Below are 23,201 nucleotides of genomic sequence, written 5' to 3'. Positions count from 1 at the left end.
TGCACATGCTTTTTCTGGGTAAACAAGTTTGTCTGTACACTAGCCACCAAAATCTCGTCAAAGAAGTGGCGCCGGCATTCACTAAACAATTTTGTATGGCGTAAAAAGTCACACTGAGTGCCAGGGCAAGGCTTTTCGTTTCAGGAGCTATCAGTATCACTTCTAAATTGTTTACTTGAAAATTAAACTCTCAGTTCCCACATCTGGAACCAGCACAAAGACACTAATGGAAGGTCACTGCTCTCTTTCCGTGCCTGCCGGCTGTTTATATTAGCTGCCCTCTGGTTAATGCCAACATTGGCTGACAAGCCTAATTACCACATTCCTATGGAGTGGTTTTATAATCTCAAGCTAACTTTCTTAGAGAGAAGGTAAAATCTTAAAAATGGCTTAAAAGTAGAATGTACAGAAAGAAAAGCCTATTTATGTCAGGGCACAGATAATATGAATATCATGAGATTTTAATATTTTGGGGAGAGGTGGGGCAGCAAAGACTTAGCTCAAAGTGTTCGGAACAGTTTGCACGATCTAGAAGAGCTCCTGGCACATTAATATACACAGACAGGGGCTACTGAATGCTGATATTACTTTAGTGAAATCAATTATACTTACATTGTGTTCAAAAAATTGTTTGTGGATTACAAAGCCAAGAAAAAGCCAACTTACACTTAGGGCTGGCATAAGATGAAGTCTGTGTTGTAAGCAATTCCTGAGCTATCATATGCATCCAAACATCCTGGATGAAAGATACTTAGCGGTGGACTCTCCTTACTCAGTCTAAGATCAAATAAATATTGCCACCCTATTTCTCTATTAGAGGAGTTCAAATTTCAAAATCTGTTTATTCGGCCTCTATTTATATCCATACAATTTATGAGATATAATTAACAAATGTAACAATGTTGAAGACAGAGTTCTAAAGATAAACTGCATATTCCTTTTTAGTCAGCAGCTCTTTGAATGTTTTCCTCTCGAAAGAGAAAAGTAATGCTTGCAATTTGACACTTGTGTAAGACAGCAGGAGTGGTTTTTTTTGGGGGGGTGAGAGGGGGACAGCTTGGCCATGAAGGTCACAGGAGCTACAGAACACAGGACCAGCAGATGAGTATTAATTGTTCATGAACATGATAAGCAGAAAACAACCATCGGGGAGAGAGCTGTAGGGCAGAATGAACACAGTTACCAAGAGTTTAGAAACCACATCTCTCATTTTCAAACGTGTTAGCCCACGGAACAACACAGGAGTTCTGAGACAAAGACTGAGAGGCCACCATCAGTGTTAGCGCTGCAGCAGGCTTACTTTTCCCGGAGCTCTGCCTCTTTGGACACGGTGTCCTGCAGCATCCTGTTGTGCCTTTCCAGCAGGGTATCGTGTTCAGACTGCAGTGCCTGAAGCTCAGACACACTCATCTGTAAATTACTCTGAGTATCTTGCAATTTGATTTTTAGCTGGTCAGTCAGCATTTCCAGGTGTTCCCTACAACAGATAGGAGCCATTAAAAAATTGTTTTCTTCTGAAAAGAGTGAGCCTTTAATTCTTCAATGTGATATTTTTGTTATTTTTATACAGGGATCTAAAGGAAATATAACTGCCAGAGAAATTCAGAGAGACCACAACATGGACCCTATTTTGCATATTTTGTTACAATAACTAAACCCTAATGCTCTGCTGGTGAGCTGTTCAGGCACAGAGCAATCCTATAAGACAGAGCAGAACGACTCCATTTGTTTCTGATGTTGTAAATCTTTATAGGAGTTGACAGTCTCATCCATCTCCCATAGGAAGGCAGATGGACTTGTGTGATCAGAGTCCAATGCTTAGCCCACTGCATCACCAGGGCTTTATGTTTTATAAGACTGTGATTAGTTTAAATTTTTTTACATAACAATTATAGAATATTAGATTAGATCAAGTTAAAGTAAAATCAGATATGTAAAACAAGAGTTTCTTCAGTTTTAGAATAAAAACGTAGTTGGAGGCCAGTTAAAATACAAATACACAATTTTGCCACAATTAGTATAACACATGGTTAAGATGTAAGAAGTAGAAGGAATTTTAACCCCAAATGCAGCCATGACTGTTAAGATGATTTACAAATACTGAGAGTTTTGTATTTACTCATTAACTGTGCCAATAATTTTCAGCTTTAAAATGATCTCAGTATTTGTATGGACAATATCTCACAATCTTTCAGTCTATAATCCCTATGTTTAATATTCCTAAACAAAAATCTGCAGTAGCACAAACACATAAACTGGCAGACTAGTCTGTACTGTTTAGAACCGTGAGGGGTAGATATAAAATTGCTTTGAAAACACACATTCCTACGGTATTCCAATTTAACTTGTCCCCAGCATATTTTTAAGTAACTTATAAAAGGGATTTACATGCTATCTTAAAGAAGCATTTAAGAAGGAATGTACTATTCAAATAGTAATCAAAATGTTCATAAATGTATTTTTAAAATCATTTTTAGGGGCTCATACAACTCCTATCACAATCCATACATACATCAATCATAAATATATTTTAAGAAAATAAAGTTCACACCAAAATTTGGTCAAGACTTTGTGAAATAAGTATATGTTTTAAGTAACATATGGTTAGCCCGGATCCTTATCAGATCCTATGCAGACATTATTTAGTTTACAGCTCATAAATGCTATCCGGGTTTCACTGTTCACTTTTACGCATTACTTTTTAGGGCCCTTAGGAATGAAGTTTTTGTTCCTGTTCTGGAGACACAGTGAAGTCAGTAGGTTGTTTCAGTCAAAGGGAATCAAAGTAGCATTTTCAAACTACTTATGAGAAACCCGCTGGGGAAAGATATTCCTGCATGTGTTGTTAATGCAGGCCTTACCTTTCTGGTTTGTCTCCCGCAGTGTCAGCCTGAGACACCCCTTTATTTTTCTGTTGCTTTAGAACGTTATGAACTCTGACTTTGTAGCTTTCAAAATCGGAAGTGATAGCTGCTTGTTCTGCCTATAAGAATTAAGAGAAAGAAAAATCTTTCTATCATCCTTTATTGAAATATGACTTATTCTTTCAGATATTAATGAACTGAGATGAAAATCTGTTGCTGAAAGTGAGAAAACAGCTGACCTTCTTTTTAGCTCACTGATTAATTTCACTAAAATATATACTTATTTTGGTTTTAATCTTAAAAAATAAATTTAACCTTTGAATGATACAATTTTCTTGGTCAAGATGAGCCTACCATGTTTTCTGTTGATAAGATTAATTTATGGCTTATAAATTGTATTCTTTGTTTTTAAAGCTTTAAAAGATCTTCACTTATGATACTTTCTTTTTTGGTAAATACAAGAAAAATTAATAAAAAGAAAGTGAGTTATAAAATAAAAACAGAATTACCAGATGACCCAGCAATTTTATTCCTAGGTAAAACTCAAGAGACTCCAAAGCAGAGACTCAAATATACTTTTATATGAACTTTCATTGCAGTACTATCCACAATAGCCAAAAGATAGAAACATTTACGTGCCCATAACTGTGAATGGGTAAACAAAATGTGGTCCTTAAACCCCTTGGAACACCATTCAGCTAGTGAAATATGTCAATCACAAAAAGACAATACTATACAAATATGACCTCACTTTATAAGAAGTACAGATAACAAAGCTTATTAGTGGTTACCAGAGGGCTGAGAGGAGGAAATTGAGTTACTGGTTATGAAGTATGGCATTTCAATTTAGGGTGATGGGAATTAACATAATTACTGTCAATAAGTTATATTCTGGAAAAAACAAAAGTTGTGTGACAAATTTATGACCACCCCCCACCAAAAAAATAAAAAGCAAGCAAAAAAACTGGGTAGTTTGGTTCATGGAGATTTGATTCTGGGGTTTAGAGGTTTAGGTTTATGGTTTCATGGGACATCCCAGTTAACTGGTCTAAAGAAACGTATATTTCTATCTCTAGTATATTCAGCAGTGCTGTGGTAGTTACATGATCTGGTGTAAATTTGTGAAGTCACAACTTGATGACCTCATCTGGCGGTGCCACGGAGACAAATAGCTCACTGAAGGCCAGACCAAGATAGACTCTTTGCTACATCTTCTTGCTGACGAGACAGTTGAAGTAATGCTAGAGCCCTGGAGCTGGAGGAGCCACGTGGAGACCCCTGGCAGCATTGAGATGCTTCCACTGCAACGGGATCCACAAGACTTTCCACCCACTGGCCTGTGATCTTCCTGAATTTGGCGTCATTGCATGTGTTGCGTTGAGTCTGATGAGGTAATTTATAGATAAGTATTGGACATATGGGTTAATATTGGGCTTATGGACGTGATCTGGACGGGGCTGTCTTCTTTGAATACAATTACTCTTTGATTATAAAGTGCTTTCTTACACATCTGAGTGTCTCTGGATTTGTTTCTCTAGTCCACCCAGACTCACAAAAGTGCCTGTAGTATTAAAGCACGCAAGCACCCATCCAAGGTGGAACAATTGGTTTCTGTTCACTTGGAAAAAGAAACAAATAATCAGGAAGGATAAAAGAAAATGGAATATGTGGCTAATTGCCTCCATTAACAACTACCTACTTTGCCACAAGACCAGGATGATGGCAGCTATCATTACTTAACAATTTGATCAGAATTTGAATCAAAGTAGTACAAATGCTGAAGAGAACTCAAATTCTTGTAAACTCTCAACTTTCTGGAGCCATGGAGGATGGATGAATCCCTAACCTACTGCACTGAGAAGTCTTTAAACCCGAAGCCAAAAATAGTCCCAGAAATCTTCTTAAAGAATAGTTTAGCTTCACTACACAAGAATTATCTGCCTTGAGCACTATGGCTCTCCACCCCCGTATATATATTTATTCTCGTCCCCCCAACATTTTTATTGGTACATAATCCACTTATCATACAATAGTTCAGCCATATCAAGAAAAGCTGTACAATCATGACCACAATCAAGATGTAGAATACTTTCTTCATTACTGGCTCCCAATGTCCCCTGCCGTGCCCCAAGAACCCCAGTCCAGTTACTGTCTGTACAGAATTGCCTATCCTGGATTTCATATGCAGAAAATCATCAAAGAGCAACGCTAACAATAACAAGGTAAAACATAAACATTTCAATAGAAAAGAAAGCAGAAAATACTGAAAACTAGAACTGATTTAAGTCGATCATAAGGGAGATCAAATCACAGAGTCCTAAAATTTTAACCTACGGTAACTTCATCTGCCAGAAGCACTGTGCGCTCTTAAGATCTATTTACATGGGGCCAAATGGAAAACAGCCACTTGGAAGGTTTAGAGGGCAGTGAATGTACATTAATGAGGGAGTAAAGATAAGGCAGGAGCGGGAATGAAGACGGTCGCACAACTCAAAGGAAAAAAAAATGGACACAACAAAAAAGAAGGCTGAAAACAGGGTGCCATTCAAATCTAAGCCAAGCATAAATGAAAGTTGTCAAAGAGGTGGTATGGTTGCAGATGGTGCTGGGATAGGGTCATATGCTCTGCAGGAGGCTATCCAATTAAACAAGTGCTCTTAAATAACCACTAAATAGTGAAAGTGGAAAACATAACGTTTTTGCAAGCTTTGCGTACCTTGGCAGTGTGACACTCCTCCCGCAAAGCTGTGACTCTTTGTTGGTAAGCACTCAGGGTGCGCTGGTGCTGCTCTGCAGAGGTCTTCAGGTGCTCGTGAAGTTTGTGTTTCTCAGATGTCACTTCCGCCAACTGAACCTAGGGCACAAGTCTTTAAATTAAAATCTAGTAAATCAGGAATGAACTGGTTAAACGGCTTCTCAACACAAAGCCAGAGTTTGAGATGTAAGTATCCGTATATAAGAAATGTAATAAAAATGTGAAATATTTTTATCTCTCAATTATTATTGAAAGGATAGAGACGGTAAAAGCAGGGGGGGGGGGGATTTTCAGAACAGTAAGTAATTTAGTGTTCCTTAAGCCCAAATAAATTTTCTATTAATTAAAAAAAAATTCAGACACGTTATGTCTCCTTGTTAAATATCTCGGAACATTATATACTAGTAGGCTTTTAGGCTTATTTCATAAACTGATTCTTGCGACTGCAGTTATCACTCAGCAAGTTCAGGTGCAGGTTGGCCACTATGTCTATTTTATTTTGCATTAGTATTAATGTACAAAGAATTTTCAAAGACATAAAAAAATCTAGGTAGACAGTATCCTAGTTTATGGCCCTGTTTGGTTTACTATTTGTTTCCTAAAAATGTTGAGAAATCTTGTCTAATGGAGTAATTAGGAAAATACCTAAATGATACCTTACTTCTGGTCAAAGGAACATTTTGAAAACCTTCAGTAAATGTAACAAGAGTCTTACTTTATAGGCTTCAACTTGCTGCTGGCTTGCCTCCAACTCACTCTTCAAAGTCTGTTGAAGCATTAAGTGATCAGTTTCCTACAGAAGGAGAATCTTGGTTACAAATGAGAAGCACCCAACCAACCACAAGGGTTATGAATAGGTTTTAAATTTAAAGTAGAGAAATTAACATACTGCTTGTTTGGAATCTGCCAATTCTTTTTTGGTTTTCACCAGCAATTGCTTGATTTTGGTGTTTTTTTCTTCATATTGTTGTACTGAAGACTGCAGTGAAGCTGGTGTAAGAAGTCATTTCCAACAGAAAGAGGTGAAAACAATTTTTATAAGTTCAAAAACACAAATAATGAGTCTCTGTACAACCCCACTTGAGGGGAGTGAACAACACAATTGCTTATGGATGGATGGATGTATTGGATAGTGTGGTCTGAGTCACTCAATCAATTAATAATTAAGAGTTCCTGAGGGGTAGAGTGTGGGAGGGAGGGATAAAGGGGAGCTGACGTTAAGGAGTTCAAGAAAGCATTTTGAAACTGATTGTGGTAGCAACTGTAAACTACTGCTTGATGTAATTGAACTATGGAATGTTGTGATAGCTGTAGGAGCTCCCAATAAAATGATTAAATAAAAAATAGTCTGTGCTCTGGGGATTGATGTTGAAAACACATATTTTAGGTTTTTATTATGGAAAATTTTAAACATATATGACAGTAATGACATCAGTAGACAGTAATGACGAGTACCCGTTACTCATCAGCCAGCTTTAACAATTACTGATAAATGGGCGATCTTATTTTACTCAGTCACATGGCTGGCAGATTATGTCCACAAGGCATATCTGGATCTAGTTTTGTCAATACTGTTTCACCCGAAACAGTCACACTTATTCATGTATGTGTCATTATGGCTACTTTCGTGATAAATGGAAGAGTTGAGTAGTCACAACATAGACTGTGTGGCCTACAAGCCTGCCTTTAAAGAAAAGTATGCCACTTCCAACCAATACCATCAACCAGTCTCTATACCATACTTGGACTATTTTAAAGCAAATCCACTCATCTGCATTTCAGTATGACCTCTAAGTAAAGTCAGGGCTATGCCCCCAGGAAATGAGCGCCCATTATATCACAGGTTTCTCCGCTGTTCATTCAAAGCCCTGCTGACACTGCAGGACTTTGAATGTTTGTTTACTCACATCTAACCAATCAGAGCTGTCCTATGATGTGGATGGCTCCAATTCGCAGAAGGACCCATAGTGATTCACTTACGCCGGCAGCTGAACTGGTAAGGATGTGTCTGTGGCTGCGCTCTGTCTCTCCCCTCTGGTCTCTGTGTTAATTCACTTCCTGTATCCCCTGCCCACATGGACTACCCCACCTCCTACTGGCTAACACTTCATGGGGGACGGGGGGAGGCGGGGGCGGCATTACCACTAAAGTTCTTTTTCAAAGTCTTTGTTTTTTATCCTATTAGAAATGGATACTATTGAACCAAATAAAAAACACTGGTCACATGAGGCTGGTTTCAAAAATGATGGTCAAGAGCAGAAGAGAGCAATAACAGTATTGCAAGTAGGGAATTCTGTGTTGACGAAAAGCAAGTAAGGGAGTGGCGGAAAATGAAGGCTGACTTGGAACACATTCCAAAAGCTAAAAAAGCTTGTCGTGGTTTAACGTCTTTTTATAGGGCTCTAGACAGTGAATTGCATAAATGGGTTATGGAGTGTCATCAAAATGGTTACTGTGCAACACACATGGGAATCCGCATACATGCTCTACAAATGGCTAAGGATGACAAATACAAAGCACCAGCCATTGAAAAATTTGCTGCATCAGCAGGATGGTGTACCCGCTTCATGAATAGGTTTGGCCTACTGGTATGTTTGAGACAAAGGACAAAGATTTCCCAGAAACTGCCACAAGACCTTAAAGAAAAAATTACGTTATTCCAGTCATTTATTATAAAACGAAGAAGGATTTATAATTATAACCTGGCAGATATGGGGAATATGGATGAAACTGCCAAGACTTTTGATCTTCCAAGCAACAGAACTGTGGCAAGTTTAGGAGAAAAAAACCATTTTCCACAAAACCACAGGAAATAAAAAAGAAACACTTTATAGTTGTTCTATCATGTTTGGCTAATGGAACTAAGCTGCGACCTGTCATTGTTTTTAAAAGAAAGACCTTGCCTAAAAAGATCAATTTCCCACCAAGAATTACTGTGCATGCACATGTTAAAGGCTGGATAGATGAAGACAGAACAAGAACACGGCTGGAAGAAATTTGGAACTGATGACCAGGAGTAGCCTTAAAGAAAAAGCCATCGTTACTTGTTTGGGATACGTTCAGAGCCCACCTATCAGATGACATAAACAAAATTGGCAAAATCTAGTAAAGTTACTTTAGCCGTTATTCCAGGTGGGCTTACATCTGTACTGCAGCCTCTGATGTATCTTTGAATAAGCCTTTTAAGACCGTGTGTGAAGGATGTGGCATGAAGGGATGTCATCTGGTTAAGCCCGACTAACAAAAGGAGGAAATCTCATGAAGCCTGACATAGAGTTAATAGCAAAGTGGGTTCGAGATTCATAGGAAGACATTCCAGAAGACATGGTGCAACGTGCCTTCCAGAAATGTAGTATTAGTAATGCACCGATGGCAGTGAAGACTGCGCTTTGTATGAAAATGACAGCAGTGATTGACGGAGATCTCAGTGAAGACAGCGTCTATGATGACCTCACACCAGCTGAAGCTCTGCATTGGGATACGAATGATGATGAGGAATTCCAGTTTTGAAGGATTTTAACTCTTTACATTTTAGCTTGGTTGCTGATTGAACTTAGGGAATAGTACTCTTAGGGTTATCATTGTTGATACCTTATTGTTTTTGTTGAACCTATTTTCCACGTACTGTGCTGGTTTACTAATGTTAAATGACTTGTTCTTTTATTTATGTTTTTTATTTAATATAAATATTTAAATACATTACCCCACTGATGTCTCAATTTTTAGTAATTTTATTTTCATTTGTTTTGATTATCGAAACTCACCAATAGCTTCTGCATTTTCCACCCTAGGCTTATACTCGAGTCAATCAGTTTTTCTGGTTTCCCAGGTAATAGTTAGGTACCTCGGCTTATATTCGGGTCGGCTTATATTCGAGTATACGCGATAAGCAAGCCAAAAAACAATGAAACAACCTTTCATTTACTCAAAGGGAAAAAAACCCCAGTGTCAATCTAAAATTCCATAGTCAACAAAGTATCTTTCAAAATATGAAAGCAGATTAAATATTAGCAGACCAACATAAATTTAAAGAATTTATTGCCACACTATAAGATATGTTTAGAACAAATTCCTAAGGAACAAGAAAGGATACCTGATTGAATCTGGACATGCTGAGAGGAAGGAAGAGTACCAGAAGCAGCACGTACACCGAATGTTCTGAGAACGATGAGGGCAACAAATGAACAACTGTGCTTGACACGGTGGATGGATGGATGGATGGATGGTGATGAGTGTATGAGCTCCCAATAAGATGATTTAAATACAAACAAGCAAAACAACCCCCATGTTTCCCTTAATTTTTAATTTCTTTGAGTAGAGGCTGTTCAGTCTTTTGCTTATAAACCTAGATAGAAATGTTTTAGGATTGCAGGCCATCATAAGGTCTCAGTCACAGCTACCTAACTCTGTCACAGGAGGATGAAAGTAGCCAAAGACAATACAAAATGTCATATAAATGTACAGTTTCCACATTAATTAAAAATATTAATTATATAAAAATATAAATAGAAAGCCATATCTAAAAATAGATTCTTCTGGAAAGGTAGGTACTTACAGAAATGCTGAAATTTCAAAATTTGAGGCTACCAAGTCATATAAATGGTTAATATAATGCCAAAAATAACTTCCTTCTTGAAATCTTATTTTTCAATGTGTATTTTTATGTGTTTTGGGAAAAAAATGGGTGTGGATATGTTTAAATAAAACCTTATTTACAAAACCAGGTTGCTGTTCTATAGAGGTATTTGCTGATTTTTGGTTTGAAAGAAAATGATTTCCTAACAGAAATAGCAACAATGTATTAACATGTAGAAGTAAAATACATGATATAATATAAAGGGGAGGGAAACTATATAATTACTAAATTATTTTACTATGCTCGAGGTAAGTTCAGGATATATACTATAAACCATATAGCAAGGCTAAAAGTAAAAATGAGGTATATCAAAAAAAGATTAAAAGGGGGAAACGGGGGAGCTAATAAAAATTAACACAAAAATGAAGAAAATGTTGGCAAACTAATTGTAGTTATGATTGTACAAGTCTTCTTGATGTGACTAAACTACTGAATTCCATATGTGCACTATACGCCAATAAAACTATCGGAAATAATAACAAACAAGAACCCCCCCCCCACCAAATCATGAAAAAAATTAATTTAAAAGGTACCAAAAATGAGGAAGTGGTGAGCAGTAGTAAGGTGATAGAGTTAAAAGAATCATATAAATAATTACAGAGCTGAGACTGTCACAGGTTGGAGAGAAAACGAAGGTTCAGCTAACTTTATGTTATCAAAAAGAAACTCACCAGAATTTAGAAGCGTAAATAGGTTAAAAGCCAGAGGATGGCAAAAGAACCCACGTAAAAGCAAGCTAGAATGGCTACCTTAATAATAAGATGGACAAGAAACAACTTTTGAAAATCTGGTTGATAAGTCATGCATGGCGAAATGATCAACATACACCAGCCCTCTATGATGACATCATAAGTCAGAGTTAAAATGTATTTTGTTTTACTCACTCATTTCTTCTTGTAGGGTTTCTTGTTTCTGCTTCTGAATTTTTATTTCTTGCTCTAAATCTTCAATCTTGCTGTTTTTATTAGTTAACTTTTGATTTTGTTCTTTCAGCAAACGTTCATAATCAGCTATTTCCATATTCATCAATGTGGTTTGTTGAGCATCCTATATATATATACACCATAAAGTAAAAAACCCACAAATACTACATACATGAGAATGTTGTAACAATGTCAAGGACTAAATTATCCTTTTTCTGTAATAATAATTAAAAAAAACCACGAAAAACCATCGAGTTGATTTCAATTACAGCCACCCTCCAGGGCAGAGCAGAAGGGCCACACAGGGTTCTGCCGGCTGTAAACCGTTACGGGAGCAGAAAGCGTCAATCTCTTTCCCTGAGCGACTTGTGGGCTTGAACTGCGTGTGGTGAGCAATCCAACTGTCATCCACTGCGCTCCCAGAGTTTCTAAAAATGGTCAGAAGTCAGATACTTTCTACTGCCCGACTTGCACGGGTTCTTGTTTCATGATTTCACAAAGTGAAGTATTTTTTTGTAAGTTAACCCTATCAACCTCAGCTTTATTCTGTTTTGTTATCACTTTCATGAACCATAACTGGCAGTTCTAGTCTTGTGAGGCTCTTATTTATAACATGCCAATATTGCAATGGACTTTTATAGGACCTTTCTTTTTAGCTGCCTTTGAAACAGGAACCCTGGAGCACAGAAGGTTAAACATTGCAAAGTTGGCAGTTCAAACCCACCAGTTTCTCCTCAGACGCCCCATGAGACTGCAGGCTTCTGTGAAGATGCCCTGCCCCCCCACCCCCCAGTCCTTACAGCGCAGCACTCTACCCTATCCCACAGTTCCACTGTGACCTGGGGGCAACACACAGGCGGTGAGGTGAAAAGGTAGCGAACAGTTAGGCAGAGTTCTGTCATTCATTACATCTTTATCTGTCACATGCCAGTCATAGAGAGGAATTAAGTAGCAAATTCAAATATAGTAATTCCTAATTGCTTCAGGAAAGACAAGAACTGTGGGGGGTCAGATGCTCACAGGCCTCCTCCCTGAGGGTGATCAGTTGCCAGACTGCAGTGGGCCCCACTCCCTGCTGTTAAGGACAATGGAGCCTGCAGTCATCTATTTGGCTCCTGCAGGTGGAGTTCACACCCTACTGATAATGGTTCCTATGGAGATCCAGGGAACAGATCAAACCTGCTCGGTGACACCCAAAGCTAAGCTGCCATCCTAAATCTAGGACCTGCCCCTCTTGTCACATGTATACCCCAATCCCTCCTCTTCCTATTGTGTGTATGTCCCTAGACCACCCCCTCTCATTGCTGTAGAACCTATAGCGCAACCCCTTCCTGTGAGGTATGTCTTTATCTGTAATTAGTGGGCTGGCACATCCCCAAAAGACATATAAGCCTGGGTTAGCAATAGAGACTTCTCTCACTGGTCTCTCCCCGCCTCTCTCCTGGCTCCCTCTCTTCCCGTTTCCCTTTCCCCATGTCCTCCTTCCCTTCCCCCTCTCTCCACATGGACCACCAACTGGGGCTGAGGTGAGCAATGCTACCATGAAATGTGTCTGACCCCATTACTGCAATATATCTTTTACCTCTTATGCTCTCAAAGACTTTAATATACTTATGTATCTCAATTACAATTGTGCTTACTGAACCCATGATTAGTGGTAGGGGGCTGGCACCCCCAACTCATACCACAACACACTAAGCTACATTTACTTTTTGAGGTTATGCATTTTTAATATCGCAAATAATTCCCTTCCTGAAATGTTGCTTTTCAATATGTACAGAGTAGCTGTGTAAATGTTGGCACTCTGTTTTGGGGTTTTATTACCTTTCTAACAAGCTCTAATTCTTGCATGGTTTTCTGAAGTTGTTTCTTCTCCTTCTGAAGTTGCAGCTGGAGTTCTTCAAGTTCACTTAGAGCACTGGCATGTTCCTAAAATTACAATGAAAAGTCACGCCCCAAGCACAGACACTAAATGCTGCTGTCCTGTAAATCTCTTCTTCAATTAAACAATATTGAGATTGAGGACAGCACTCTATGCAAAGGAGTCAATGACTCTCACAGGCCATTTTACCTTCATCTTCTGTTCTCTGTGAAGTTTCTCGGCTTCTAACTCTTTTTCCAGCAGTGCTTTGGCTCTTTGGGCTTCTAAAACTTGTACTTCTAGCAACCTGGCATTATTCTGAAGTGTCTCCACACGAGCCAAGAGATCTTCATTATCAGAATTTAATTTTTCACACTAGAATGACAGATAGTTCATTTCCATAAATATGCAGAATACATATACAGGAACCGAAGAATAAAATAGAACATTAATATAAATGGCAGGATGTGAATGGCCTAATCCCAACACAATGTGTAACCTAGTACAGAGTCAGGGCTTTGGGTGTGAAAAATAAATACTTCAAAAGTATTTTTGAATGAAAATACAAAATCAAGAATAAAGTAAAAAACCAAATAAACCATTGTTCAAATTACTGTGGCAAAGCTTGGACGAAAGTAGGGAAACCAACAGAGGAAAAGGCAAAAATGAACAGAAGGGAAGTGACATGGGGGTAATAAGCAGCAAGAAGAGGAGGTTTACTAGTTGCTGCTACATTCCCCTCAAGAATGGAAAGCAAAAGAGAAAAATTTGTTTCTGCTTACATATTAATTTTAACTTTATAAGCAAAAATATTGGGGATGAAGATATATTTATTACAATTTTCATGTTTAGATTTACTTTTAAGAGTTACCTGAACAGTTGAATTCTTTAATTGTTTTGTAAGGTCTTCTATATGATGCTCACAATTATTAGCACGTTCTTTTTCAACATCCAGCTGCTCTGCTTGCTTATCATATTCTAACAAAAGATTCTTCAATAAAAGACAAAAAAGTTTACAACTTTTAAGATATATGAAACGTACAAATGCGCTTGACACAATGGATGTATGTATAGATTTGTGATAAGAGTTGTATGAGTCCCCAATAAGATGATTAAAAAAAAGATATTTTTAACTCATGGATCAGACTGAATCATAAAGCTGTTTTAAGATTTAAGAGTCCATACTAGATGTTTAAAATATTTGCTCAAGTCCAACAGTTACAGAATATTCAACTGGTATTGAATAATACAAGTAATATAACTCGAGTAATTCTTAGGGTATGAAAAGCTATTTAAAAAGATAGAGAATTTCACTGTCACAATATATTATTGCCAATACAATCCACAAACACAAATTCCTAAAACTTGAACAAAACCAAAGGAATGAGGGTGAAAGTTTAACCTGGACATCTTTGAATTTCACGTAAAGAATTCTGATGAAAGAAATGTTCGAGGCCTGGCCTAATTAAGGTGGAGGTACTAATAAAAAACATATTATCTTATAATAAGATAGACATTTAGCATTTAACTATCAGTATTTACTGGGAAATTCAAAACTTGACAATTTTCCTTCAATTTTAATTGGCCAGTGCAAGACAAAAATACTCATTAGATTGACATTTTTGCTATACACGATTCAGTTGATTCCCTAAAATCTGTACATTAAATTCACTGCTTTCATACTGCCAGTAATTTTTTTCCTTTACAAATCTTGCTTTTGCTCCTGAATAGCTACTGACTACCCTCTTGCAAAAAAATAAACTTGCATTCAAAATAAATAATGAAATGTCTCTAGGCTTTTGTTGAAAGTTAATTTTGGGAATTTCCACTGAGACATTATAGTTCACCTGCTTCCTAACATCAGAACCAAGAAAACGGACTGAAAGTAAGACCTCATCTGAACCTGGGGGCCTTCTACTGTGGCTTACCTTCCCTGGGATTCTCTGGTTAACTAACACATAGAGCAGATGAGTTTTTTGGGTGCTTGCTCATCATTATCTAAGACTTGGCCTGCTAATTTTGTTTTAAATTTGGATTTATGTATGATCAATTATTTATCCATCTTAACAGCTAAGAGTTAAAATCTGAATTTCGATTTTATGGTCTGTCCATAATGGAACCCTGATGGGGTTATGAACTGGGATAAAAACTTTAAAGTCAGCAGTTCAAATCTGCTGGTGGGAGAACTAGGAGATTGCCTGTTGCCATGATTTTGTAGCCTCTGAAACAGAGTGGGGCAGTTCCTGTTGCTCTGTAGGGTCACTATGTGTAGAAATCAACTGGATAGTAGTGGATTTGGTGGTGGTTTAGACTGACCAGTCAGTGATTTATTTTGACTAACGGAAGACAGGACTTAGGTATTTAGAATTTGCGTTATTTATAGTTCTAACATTTGTTGATAGCTATAAAAACTGAACTGTTATACCAAGGTGGACTTTTATAAATGATGGCTACCTACAGATGTTGGAACTTTAATCAAGAATTATTCATAAGGGGGGCCATGGAAAAAAAAAGGTATACTGAGGTTTCTAAACAAATAAATAATTACACAATATTGTCCTTTCAGGACGCTTACACTCAAAAGTCCTAAAACTCCTATAAAATATCCACTAGAACAAAGAATGTACAAAGTATGAATCTAAGAAAATTGGCTGTCATTAAAAATGAAATGGATCATAGAATATTTTAGGCATTAGTGAATTGAAATAGACTGACTCTGGCCATTTGGAATCAATTACATGGTTTACTATGTCCAGAATGACAATTTCATTAGCAACAGTGCCACATTTATTGCCTAAAAGAGCATTTCAAGATATTTAAGTACAACAAAACAACAACAAAAATCTTTAAGTACAATGTTTTCTATAGTAGGCTACACACCTTTAAGAAAGTCCAGTTAATACAACTACTATTCAAATTTACACACTAACCACTCATGTTAATTATGAGGAATTTGATCAATATCATCAGTGTGAAATAGATCAAGCATGCAATGAAGATGCACTGAAGGTTAATGGCAACTAAAATGTGAAAGTTGGAAACAAAGAGGGATAGGGTAGATGGAATATATGACCTTGAGGACAGAAATGAAGTTGGATATCACATGCTAAAATTCTGTTTAAGACTAATGACTTCTTCAATGAAAATACGTTTTTGCAACACAGTGACTATATACATAGATATCACTAGCCACTCAAGACCAGCAGCCAAAATGAGGCCAATGGCCGATGGTAGGGCGGATCTTCAATTGCATACAGGTTAAGCTTAGGTTGAAGTTGAAGAAAATTCAAATAAACCCATGGGAGTAAAAACACAGCATGGATTATGTTCCATCTGAATTTCAAGAACATCTCAAGATCAGATGTGAATCCTTGAACATTAATGACAGAAGAACTGACAAGCTGTGGGAGGACATCAAGAACATTATACATAAAAAAAGAACGTTATACAAGAAGCAAGATGTCATAAAAAGATAAGGATGTGAGAGTCAGTCAGGGTGTGATGTAGAACGATTAAACATACAACTTTCCTCTAGTTCCTAAATGCTTCCTCCCCACCCCACTATTATGATCCCAATGCTACCTTACAAATCTGGCTAGACCAGAGGATGTACACTGGTACAGATCTGAGCGGGAAACACAGGGGATCCAGGACAGATGATCCCTTCAGGACCAGTGGTGTGAGTGGTGACACTGGGAGAGTGGGGGGAGGGTGGGTTGGAAAGGGGGAACCGATTACAAGGATCTACATAAAGCATAGTCCCCAAGGGATGGGCAAAAGAAAAGTGGGTGAAGGGAGACATTGGACAGTGCAAGATATGACAAAATAATAATTTGTAAATTATTAAGGGTTCATGAGGGAAGGGGGGAGCGGGGAGGGAGGTGAAAAAATGAGGAGCTGATGCCAGGGGCTTGGGTGGAGAGCGGATGTTTTAAGGATGAAGGCAATAAATGTACAAATGCGCTTTACACAATTGATGTATGTATGGATTGTGATGAGAGTTGTATGAGCCCTTAATACAATGATTAAAATAAATAAAAAGAAAAGATCTGAGTAGAAAATTTCAAAGGGCAGCTCAAGAAGACTAAGCATTATAGTGGAAAGTGCAAGTTCCTGGAGTTAGCAAGCCAAAAAAGGAAGCACACACTCAGCACAGACCAAGCTGAAGGAACTAAGAAAAAAACTCAAGCCTTGAGAGTTGCAATACGGAAAGATTCTAAGGACAAAATATTGAACAACTCAGAAAGCATCAAAAGATGATGGAAGGCACAGTCGCTGTACCGAAAGCCCTGGTGGCACAGGGCCAAGTGTTGGGCTGCTTAACCATGAGATCAGCAGTTCAAATCCACCAGTTGGCCCTCGGGAGGAAGATAAGGTTTTCTTTACTGTACTCCAGTGAAGAGGTACAGTCTTGGGAACCCACAGGGACAGTTCTACTCTGTCCTACAGGGTTCATCATCACTCAGAATTGACTCGATGGCTGTGAGTTAAATATCAAAAAAGAAATGGTCAATATAGAACCATTTTATGAGGTAGCACATGATCAAGAAGTAATACTGACGGAGGAAGTCCAAGCTGCACAGAAAGTATTAGTGAAACACAAAGTTCCAGCACTCTTTCATCTATGTCATCAAGTTTGTAAAACAGCAATTGGCCAGCCAACGGGAAGAGATCCTTATCTGTACTCATCCCAAAGAAAAGTGGCCCAACAAAACACAAAAATTATTTAACAGTATCACTAATATTACATGCAAATAAAATTTTACTGAAGAGAATTCAATAGTGGTTGCAGCAGCACATGGACAGAAAGCTGTCAGAAGCTGAATCTGAATTCACAAGAGGACACGGCATATGTGATATCACTGTGTGGTACCATGGCATGTGTGATGTCAGATGGCTTTTAGGTGAAAACAGAGAATACCAGAAAGATGTTTACCTGTGTTCTATTGACTACACAAAATAATTCAACCATGTTGTTTATAACAAATGATGGCTAACACTAAAAAGAGTAAGAATTTCTGGACACTTCATTGTGCTCATGTTTAACCTGTACACGGAACAAGAGAGAGTTGTACACGGAAATACTGAGTGACTTAAAATCAAGGAAGGTACACATCAGGATTGTATCCTTTCACTATAGTTGTTCAATCTGTAAGCGGAGCAACTCACAGAGAATGTGGCAACAGGATTGGAAAAAGGGTTATTAGCAGATGCCACACTTGTGATATGCAGATGGCACAACCTGGATTGCAGAAAATCAAGATAGACTCGAAGCACTTGCTAACACAGATTAAGTATGGATTACAGTACAGATTACAAATCAATGTAAAGAAAACCCAAAGCCTCACAACCGAACCACTAAGCAATGTCATGATAAAGGGAGAAAGGCTGAAGTTGCCAAGGATTTCATTTTGCTTGGATCCGGAATTAATGCTCCTGGAGACAGAAGTCAAGAAATCAAATGATATATTGCATTGGGAAAATCTGCTGCACAAGAACTCCAAGTTATTGAAGAACAGGGATGTCACTTTGAAGACTCAAGTGTGGCTGATCCAAGCCACTGCATTTTCAGTCATGTTATATGCATGTGAAGGTGGGAAAACGGAAAAGAAAGACTGCCGGTGAATTGCTGCCTTTGAATTATGGTGAAGAACAGTGGAAGTACCAAGGACTGCCTGCCAGTGGATCAAACAAGTCTATCTTGCAAGAAGTGCAGCTAGAATGCTCCTTAGAGGAATGGAGGGATTTTTTGTCACACACACTCTGGACATATGGCATGAGGAGAGCTCAGTCCTTGTAAAAGGACATGGTGCTTCGGAAAGCATAAGGTCGTGGAAGAGGAGGAAGACTGTCGAGGAGATGGACGGGCACAGTGGAGGCAACAATGGGTTCAAACATAGTAACTTAGAGGAAAGCACAGGACCTCGAAGGGCTTTGTTGGACACAGGATTTCTGTGAGTCAGCAATGGACAAGAACAACATAAATTACAAATCAGTGACAATGATACTTTTATTTGGTTTGTCTCATTTTTCCCCCCTTATTTTTATTGGTGGCTCTTACATCTCTTATTAGTTACTTTTATTAATTGACTATCTAGTTAAAAGTCAGAAGTGAACTACCAAATTACTCAAACCTTAAAAATTATGTTCCCTGAGAAAATAATCAGTAAGTTCATTTTTAATTAGATCAACATTCTTAAACCTATTGAGCTTTTGCTTTAAAATACTGTTGCTTTATCATAGAATCTTCAGCTTTTCCAAAGATTGAGGAAATGTTCTAACAAAGATACATACATTTTTAACCAACTAAAGTGGTATGCCTGTTTACCTTTGGAGGGGACTCATAGATTACATAGCCTCCTGAAAATGAAAGCAGCAAGCTCAGAAATCTAGAGTTGCTTCTAATTCACAGTGCCCTCCGAGGTAGAGAACTGTCTCCACAAGGTTTCCACGGACGGATCCCACTTATAGCAAGCCTATAAGGGTTTCCAAGACTGTCCACCTTCCGACGGGAGAAACCGGCCTACTGTTTCTCCTGGTGGTTAGTAATCCACTGTCTAACCCACTGTGCCACTAGGTCTCTGTATTTGCCGCCTGTGACTTAAATTTCTGGTACTTAAGAGTTTACTTAAGTGCGCACACGCACCCACCCCATTTCCCATTCACGAGCACAAAGTGACTGCTGGATGGGCAAGAGTTTTACAGTTCCAATGATTTTCCTATTGTAGCAGTTAAGAATCCAACTTGTTCATATTGAAAACACCTATTTTTACCTTATAGCTTTCTGCACCTTGAATGAGATCTTTCATGGAAGTGGACAACTGTTCCTTTTCTGATCGCACAGAGTCAAGTTCTTCCCTTAGAGTCTGGGCCTATTTTAAATATACATTTGAGTTAGAGAGTGCTTCACAGCCAGAAAAATCAAGATCTTCTCGAGTGGGAGATTCAGAATGTCATGCAGTCTTATTACCTCTTTTCTGCTGGAATCGAGTTCTTTCTTTGCCTTCACCGCAACTAGCTTTATCTTATTTATTTTCTCTTCTTTGTCTTTGGATTCTTTCTCCAGATTTTCTAAAAATGAGGAAATAAAAAGGTTATATATGAATTCAAAAGAAAAAAAGAGGCAAAATCCAGTTATTTCCTTATTTTAGCTTTGAAAATTCATCATTTTTCTGAAATAAACGGCACAATTTGAAATGAAAAGCAGCAAAAACATTCTACATCAGCTCTTAAGAAGTGAGTGCTTATTCAATAAGGCAAACACAATGCAAAAGATATTTTTCCATCCTACACAATAGCCTTTTTTTTGGAAAGCCATTTCTTAGTACCTAGCACTCAGAGAGGATATTAGGACTCCTCTCATGTTTTATTTCCTGGCAATGTGAGCATCCGGATTTTAGGTGGTTAATTTGAAGATTAGGATGAAGTAGTAGAGACGCCAAGTATTTAATATTTATGCTCTTTGGCACATTCTTCCTGAGATGCCTGGCTTGGTTTTTTACAACTACACCTGTAATCTGCTGTTTCACGTATCCAATTTATTCCTTACCTTAAACTTTTTAGTTCCCTGTTTGAAGTCCAGTGCTGACTTTCCTTCCTGGACATTTTTGCTCACCTTAATAGCACAATCTGACGTCCTTTCCTTCTAATCTACTTGCCTCTGTGCTCAATTTCTCTGCCTTCTATCTGGCTGCTCTGCTGCAAGTGAACTGGTTAGTAGCAAAAACTTAGAAGGATTCTTGCTCTCTCTTCTATATCAATTCGCCACCCTCCCCACCACCTAATTTTTTTTTTTTCTAAAAGCCTACAAACATGCAAGAAAGCAAAAAAATGTCAGGGGGTGGGAGAATAGAAAATAGTGGAGGTGACTGATGGGTAAGGGAAAAGAAAGATCAAGATAGGTGAAACATTACAGCATGGTATTGTATTTCACATAAAAAATAAACCACAGTTCACCTTTAGATATTGTTCATCTGTTCTTTCCTGTATAACTCCATGAATAAATGCTCTTCATTTGCTTTCAAATTTCTATTGTTATCCAGATTGAATTTAATCAAGTTTCTTGCTCCAGCAACTCCCTGAAACTTATCCAAGTTACTAATAACCAGTGTGCTGCTTAATCCACTGGCTAGTTTTCAATACTCATTTTATTTGACTCACTGACCCATGGCAAACACTTTTTCCTTCCTGAGAACACTTAGAAGACATTTTATGCTCCTGATCTTCCTGCTCCATTAGTTTGCACCCTCTTAGTCTCCTTGGTCGTTCCGCTTTTCTTGATCTGTGCATAATGGATAACGCTCTCTAGTCCGCATCCCTATCTTTAACACTTACTTCCTCAGGCTCTCAATCATAGATTTAAAGTCTGTTTAATTTAGAAAGTTAACTATATTAAAATAAACTCTCCAGCTTCTCTCCAGATGTGCATATTAAAAAGGTTGCTTCACACCTTCATTCGGACTGTGAAATTTGTAACAGAGCTCCTCTTTTCCCAACTGAACTGTTGTTGGTAGGTGCCATCAAGTCCGCTGGACCCACAGTGACAGGATGCACAACAGAAGAATCAGTGCCTGCTTGGTAATTGTTCCCATGCCTGAGACCACTTTGCAGCCACAGTGTCAATCTCTCTCATCGAAGGTCTTCCTCTATTTTGTTTCCCCTCCACTTTAACAAGCATGATGTCCTTGTTCAGGAATTGGTCATTCCCGACAGTATGTCCAAGAAAGAAAGACAAAGTCTTGTTATCCTTGCCTCTAAGGAGAACCCTGGACATACTTCTTTCAAGCCCATCTGAATGCACCCCTTTAGTCATTCTGTCATCTTAGTTAAAAACAAAACCAAACCCAGTCATACTTTATGGAAGACAGCAGTACACAGAGGCGGGGAAGTGCAGGGAAGGGCAAACTACTGGGGAGTTTGATTAATAATTTAAACTCTTAGAGACAAAGTTGATGATCCAAAATGTAACCTCCCACCTAATTTGACAATAAAAAATTAAAAAACAAAATTGAAAAATATTTAAAAATTGTGTGGTGGAAAGGGGGAACTGATTACAGGGATCTACATATAACCTCCTCCCTGGGGAAAAGACAACAGAAAAGTGGGTGAAGGGCGACATTGGACAGTGTAAGATATGACAAAATAATAATAATTTATAAATTATCAAGGGTTCATGAGGAAGGAGGAAGTGGGGAGGGAGGGGAAAAAATGAGGAGCTGATGCCAGGGGCTTAAGCAGAGAGCAAATGTTTTGAGAATGATGAGGGCAATGAATGTACAAACATGCTTTACATAATTCATGTATGTGTGGATTGTGTTGCGTTGTATGAGCCCCCAATAAAATGATTGGAAGAAAAAAAAAAGAAAAACATTATGCTTTCATTCGTTTCTTTCATACTACTGCATTAGATTCCTCAATATGTTTCCTTTACATTACCATCAAGACACATCTAGAATCCAACAACTCTTCATGGCGTCTACTGTTACTACCAAGTCAAAAGCCATGGTCATGTAGATTACAATGGCCTTGCCTGATTTCTCTTCTTCTCTTGCTCTATCCAATCAATGTACACTTAACCAAGTACTCAGTGTGACTGATCCATAAGTCACTTTGAATCTCTTCTCTGTACAAAGTCTTCTGATTTGCTTGTCAGTTCATGAGAAGAAAAGTCAGACTTTACAGTGGGATGAAAGGCCCTACAAGGGTTGAGTTCCTGTGACCTCAGACCCCATCTCCTATTATTCTCCTGTCCTTAACTCCATTCCAGTGATACTGGTCTTGTTGCTTTAAGAGGCATGCTATTGATTCAGGCTTGGTGTTCTTTCTGCCTGAAAACTTTTAATTCATTTGTATTACTTGTCTCCTCACTTCCTTCAACCCCCAGTAATCCAATAGCCCTCAGGCAGGCCTACTTCAACTCAGAGGGACCCTACACTTGCTTATGAAGATCCAGGCCTCCAGCCTTCAATATGGATTACAAACTAAATGTAAAAAAACTAAAAACCCCACAACTGGACAAAGAGATATCATCATAAACCTTGAAGTTGTCAAGGATTTCGTTTTGCTTGAATCCACAATCAGTGCTGATGGAAATAGCAGTCAAGAGATCAAGTAACACATGGCATTGGGTAAATCTGCTGCAGCTCTTTTAAATGTAAAAAAG

At 38.2% G+C, this 23,201-nt stretch overlaps 1 protein-coding gene across 2 annotated transcripts in view; it reads right to left on the bottom strand.

Annotated features, from left to right (window-relative positions):
• Positions 1–23,201, bottom strand: part of GCC2 (GRIP and coiled-coil domain containing 2) — a 68,048-nt gene that overhangs the window by 19,493 nt on the left and 25,354 nt on the right. For both annotated transcript variants that reach the window (XM_075563356.1, XM_075563354.1), the window contains exons 8-18: positions 20,010–20,110; positions 19,813–19,911; positions 13,911–14,030; positions 13,250–13,414; positions 13,003–13,107; positions 11,140–11,302; positions 6,509–6,609; positions 6,335–6,412; positions 5,581–5,718; positions 2,862–2,983; positions 1,301–1,477 (exon numbers count right to left, since the gene is read on the bottom strand). In XM_075563356.1, coding sequence (XP_075419471.1) covers positions 1,301–1,477; positions 2,862–2,983; positions 5,581–5,718; positions 6,335–6,412; positions 6,509–6,609; positions 11,140–11,302; positions 13,003–13,107; positions 13,250–13,414; positions 13,911–14,030; positions 19,813–19,911; positions 20,010–20,110 — 1,369 coding nt within the window. The remainder of the gene's footprint in view (positions 1–1,300; positions 1,478–2,861; positions 2,984–5,580; positions 5,719–6,334; positions 6,413–6,508; positions 6,610–11,139; positions 11,303–13,002; positions 13,108–13,249; positions 13,415–13,910; positions 14,031–19,812; positions 19,912–20,009; positions 20,111–23,201) is intronic.

This window comes from Tenrec ecaudatus, chromosome 11 (assembly GCF_050624435.1).
Source record: "Tenrec ecaudatus isolate mTenEca1 chromosome 11, mTenEca1.hap1, whole genome shotgun sequence".
Taxonomy (NCBI): domain Eukaryota; kingdom Metazoa; phylum Chordata; class Mammalia; order Afrosoricida; family Tenrecidae; genus Tenrec; species Tenrec ecaudatus.
Note: the sequence above shows the minus strand (reverse complement) of the source record. Positions and strands in the feature narration are given on the sequence as shown.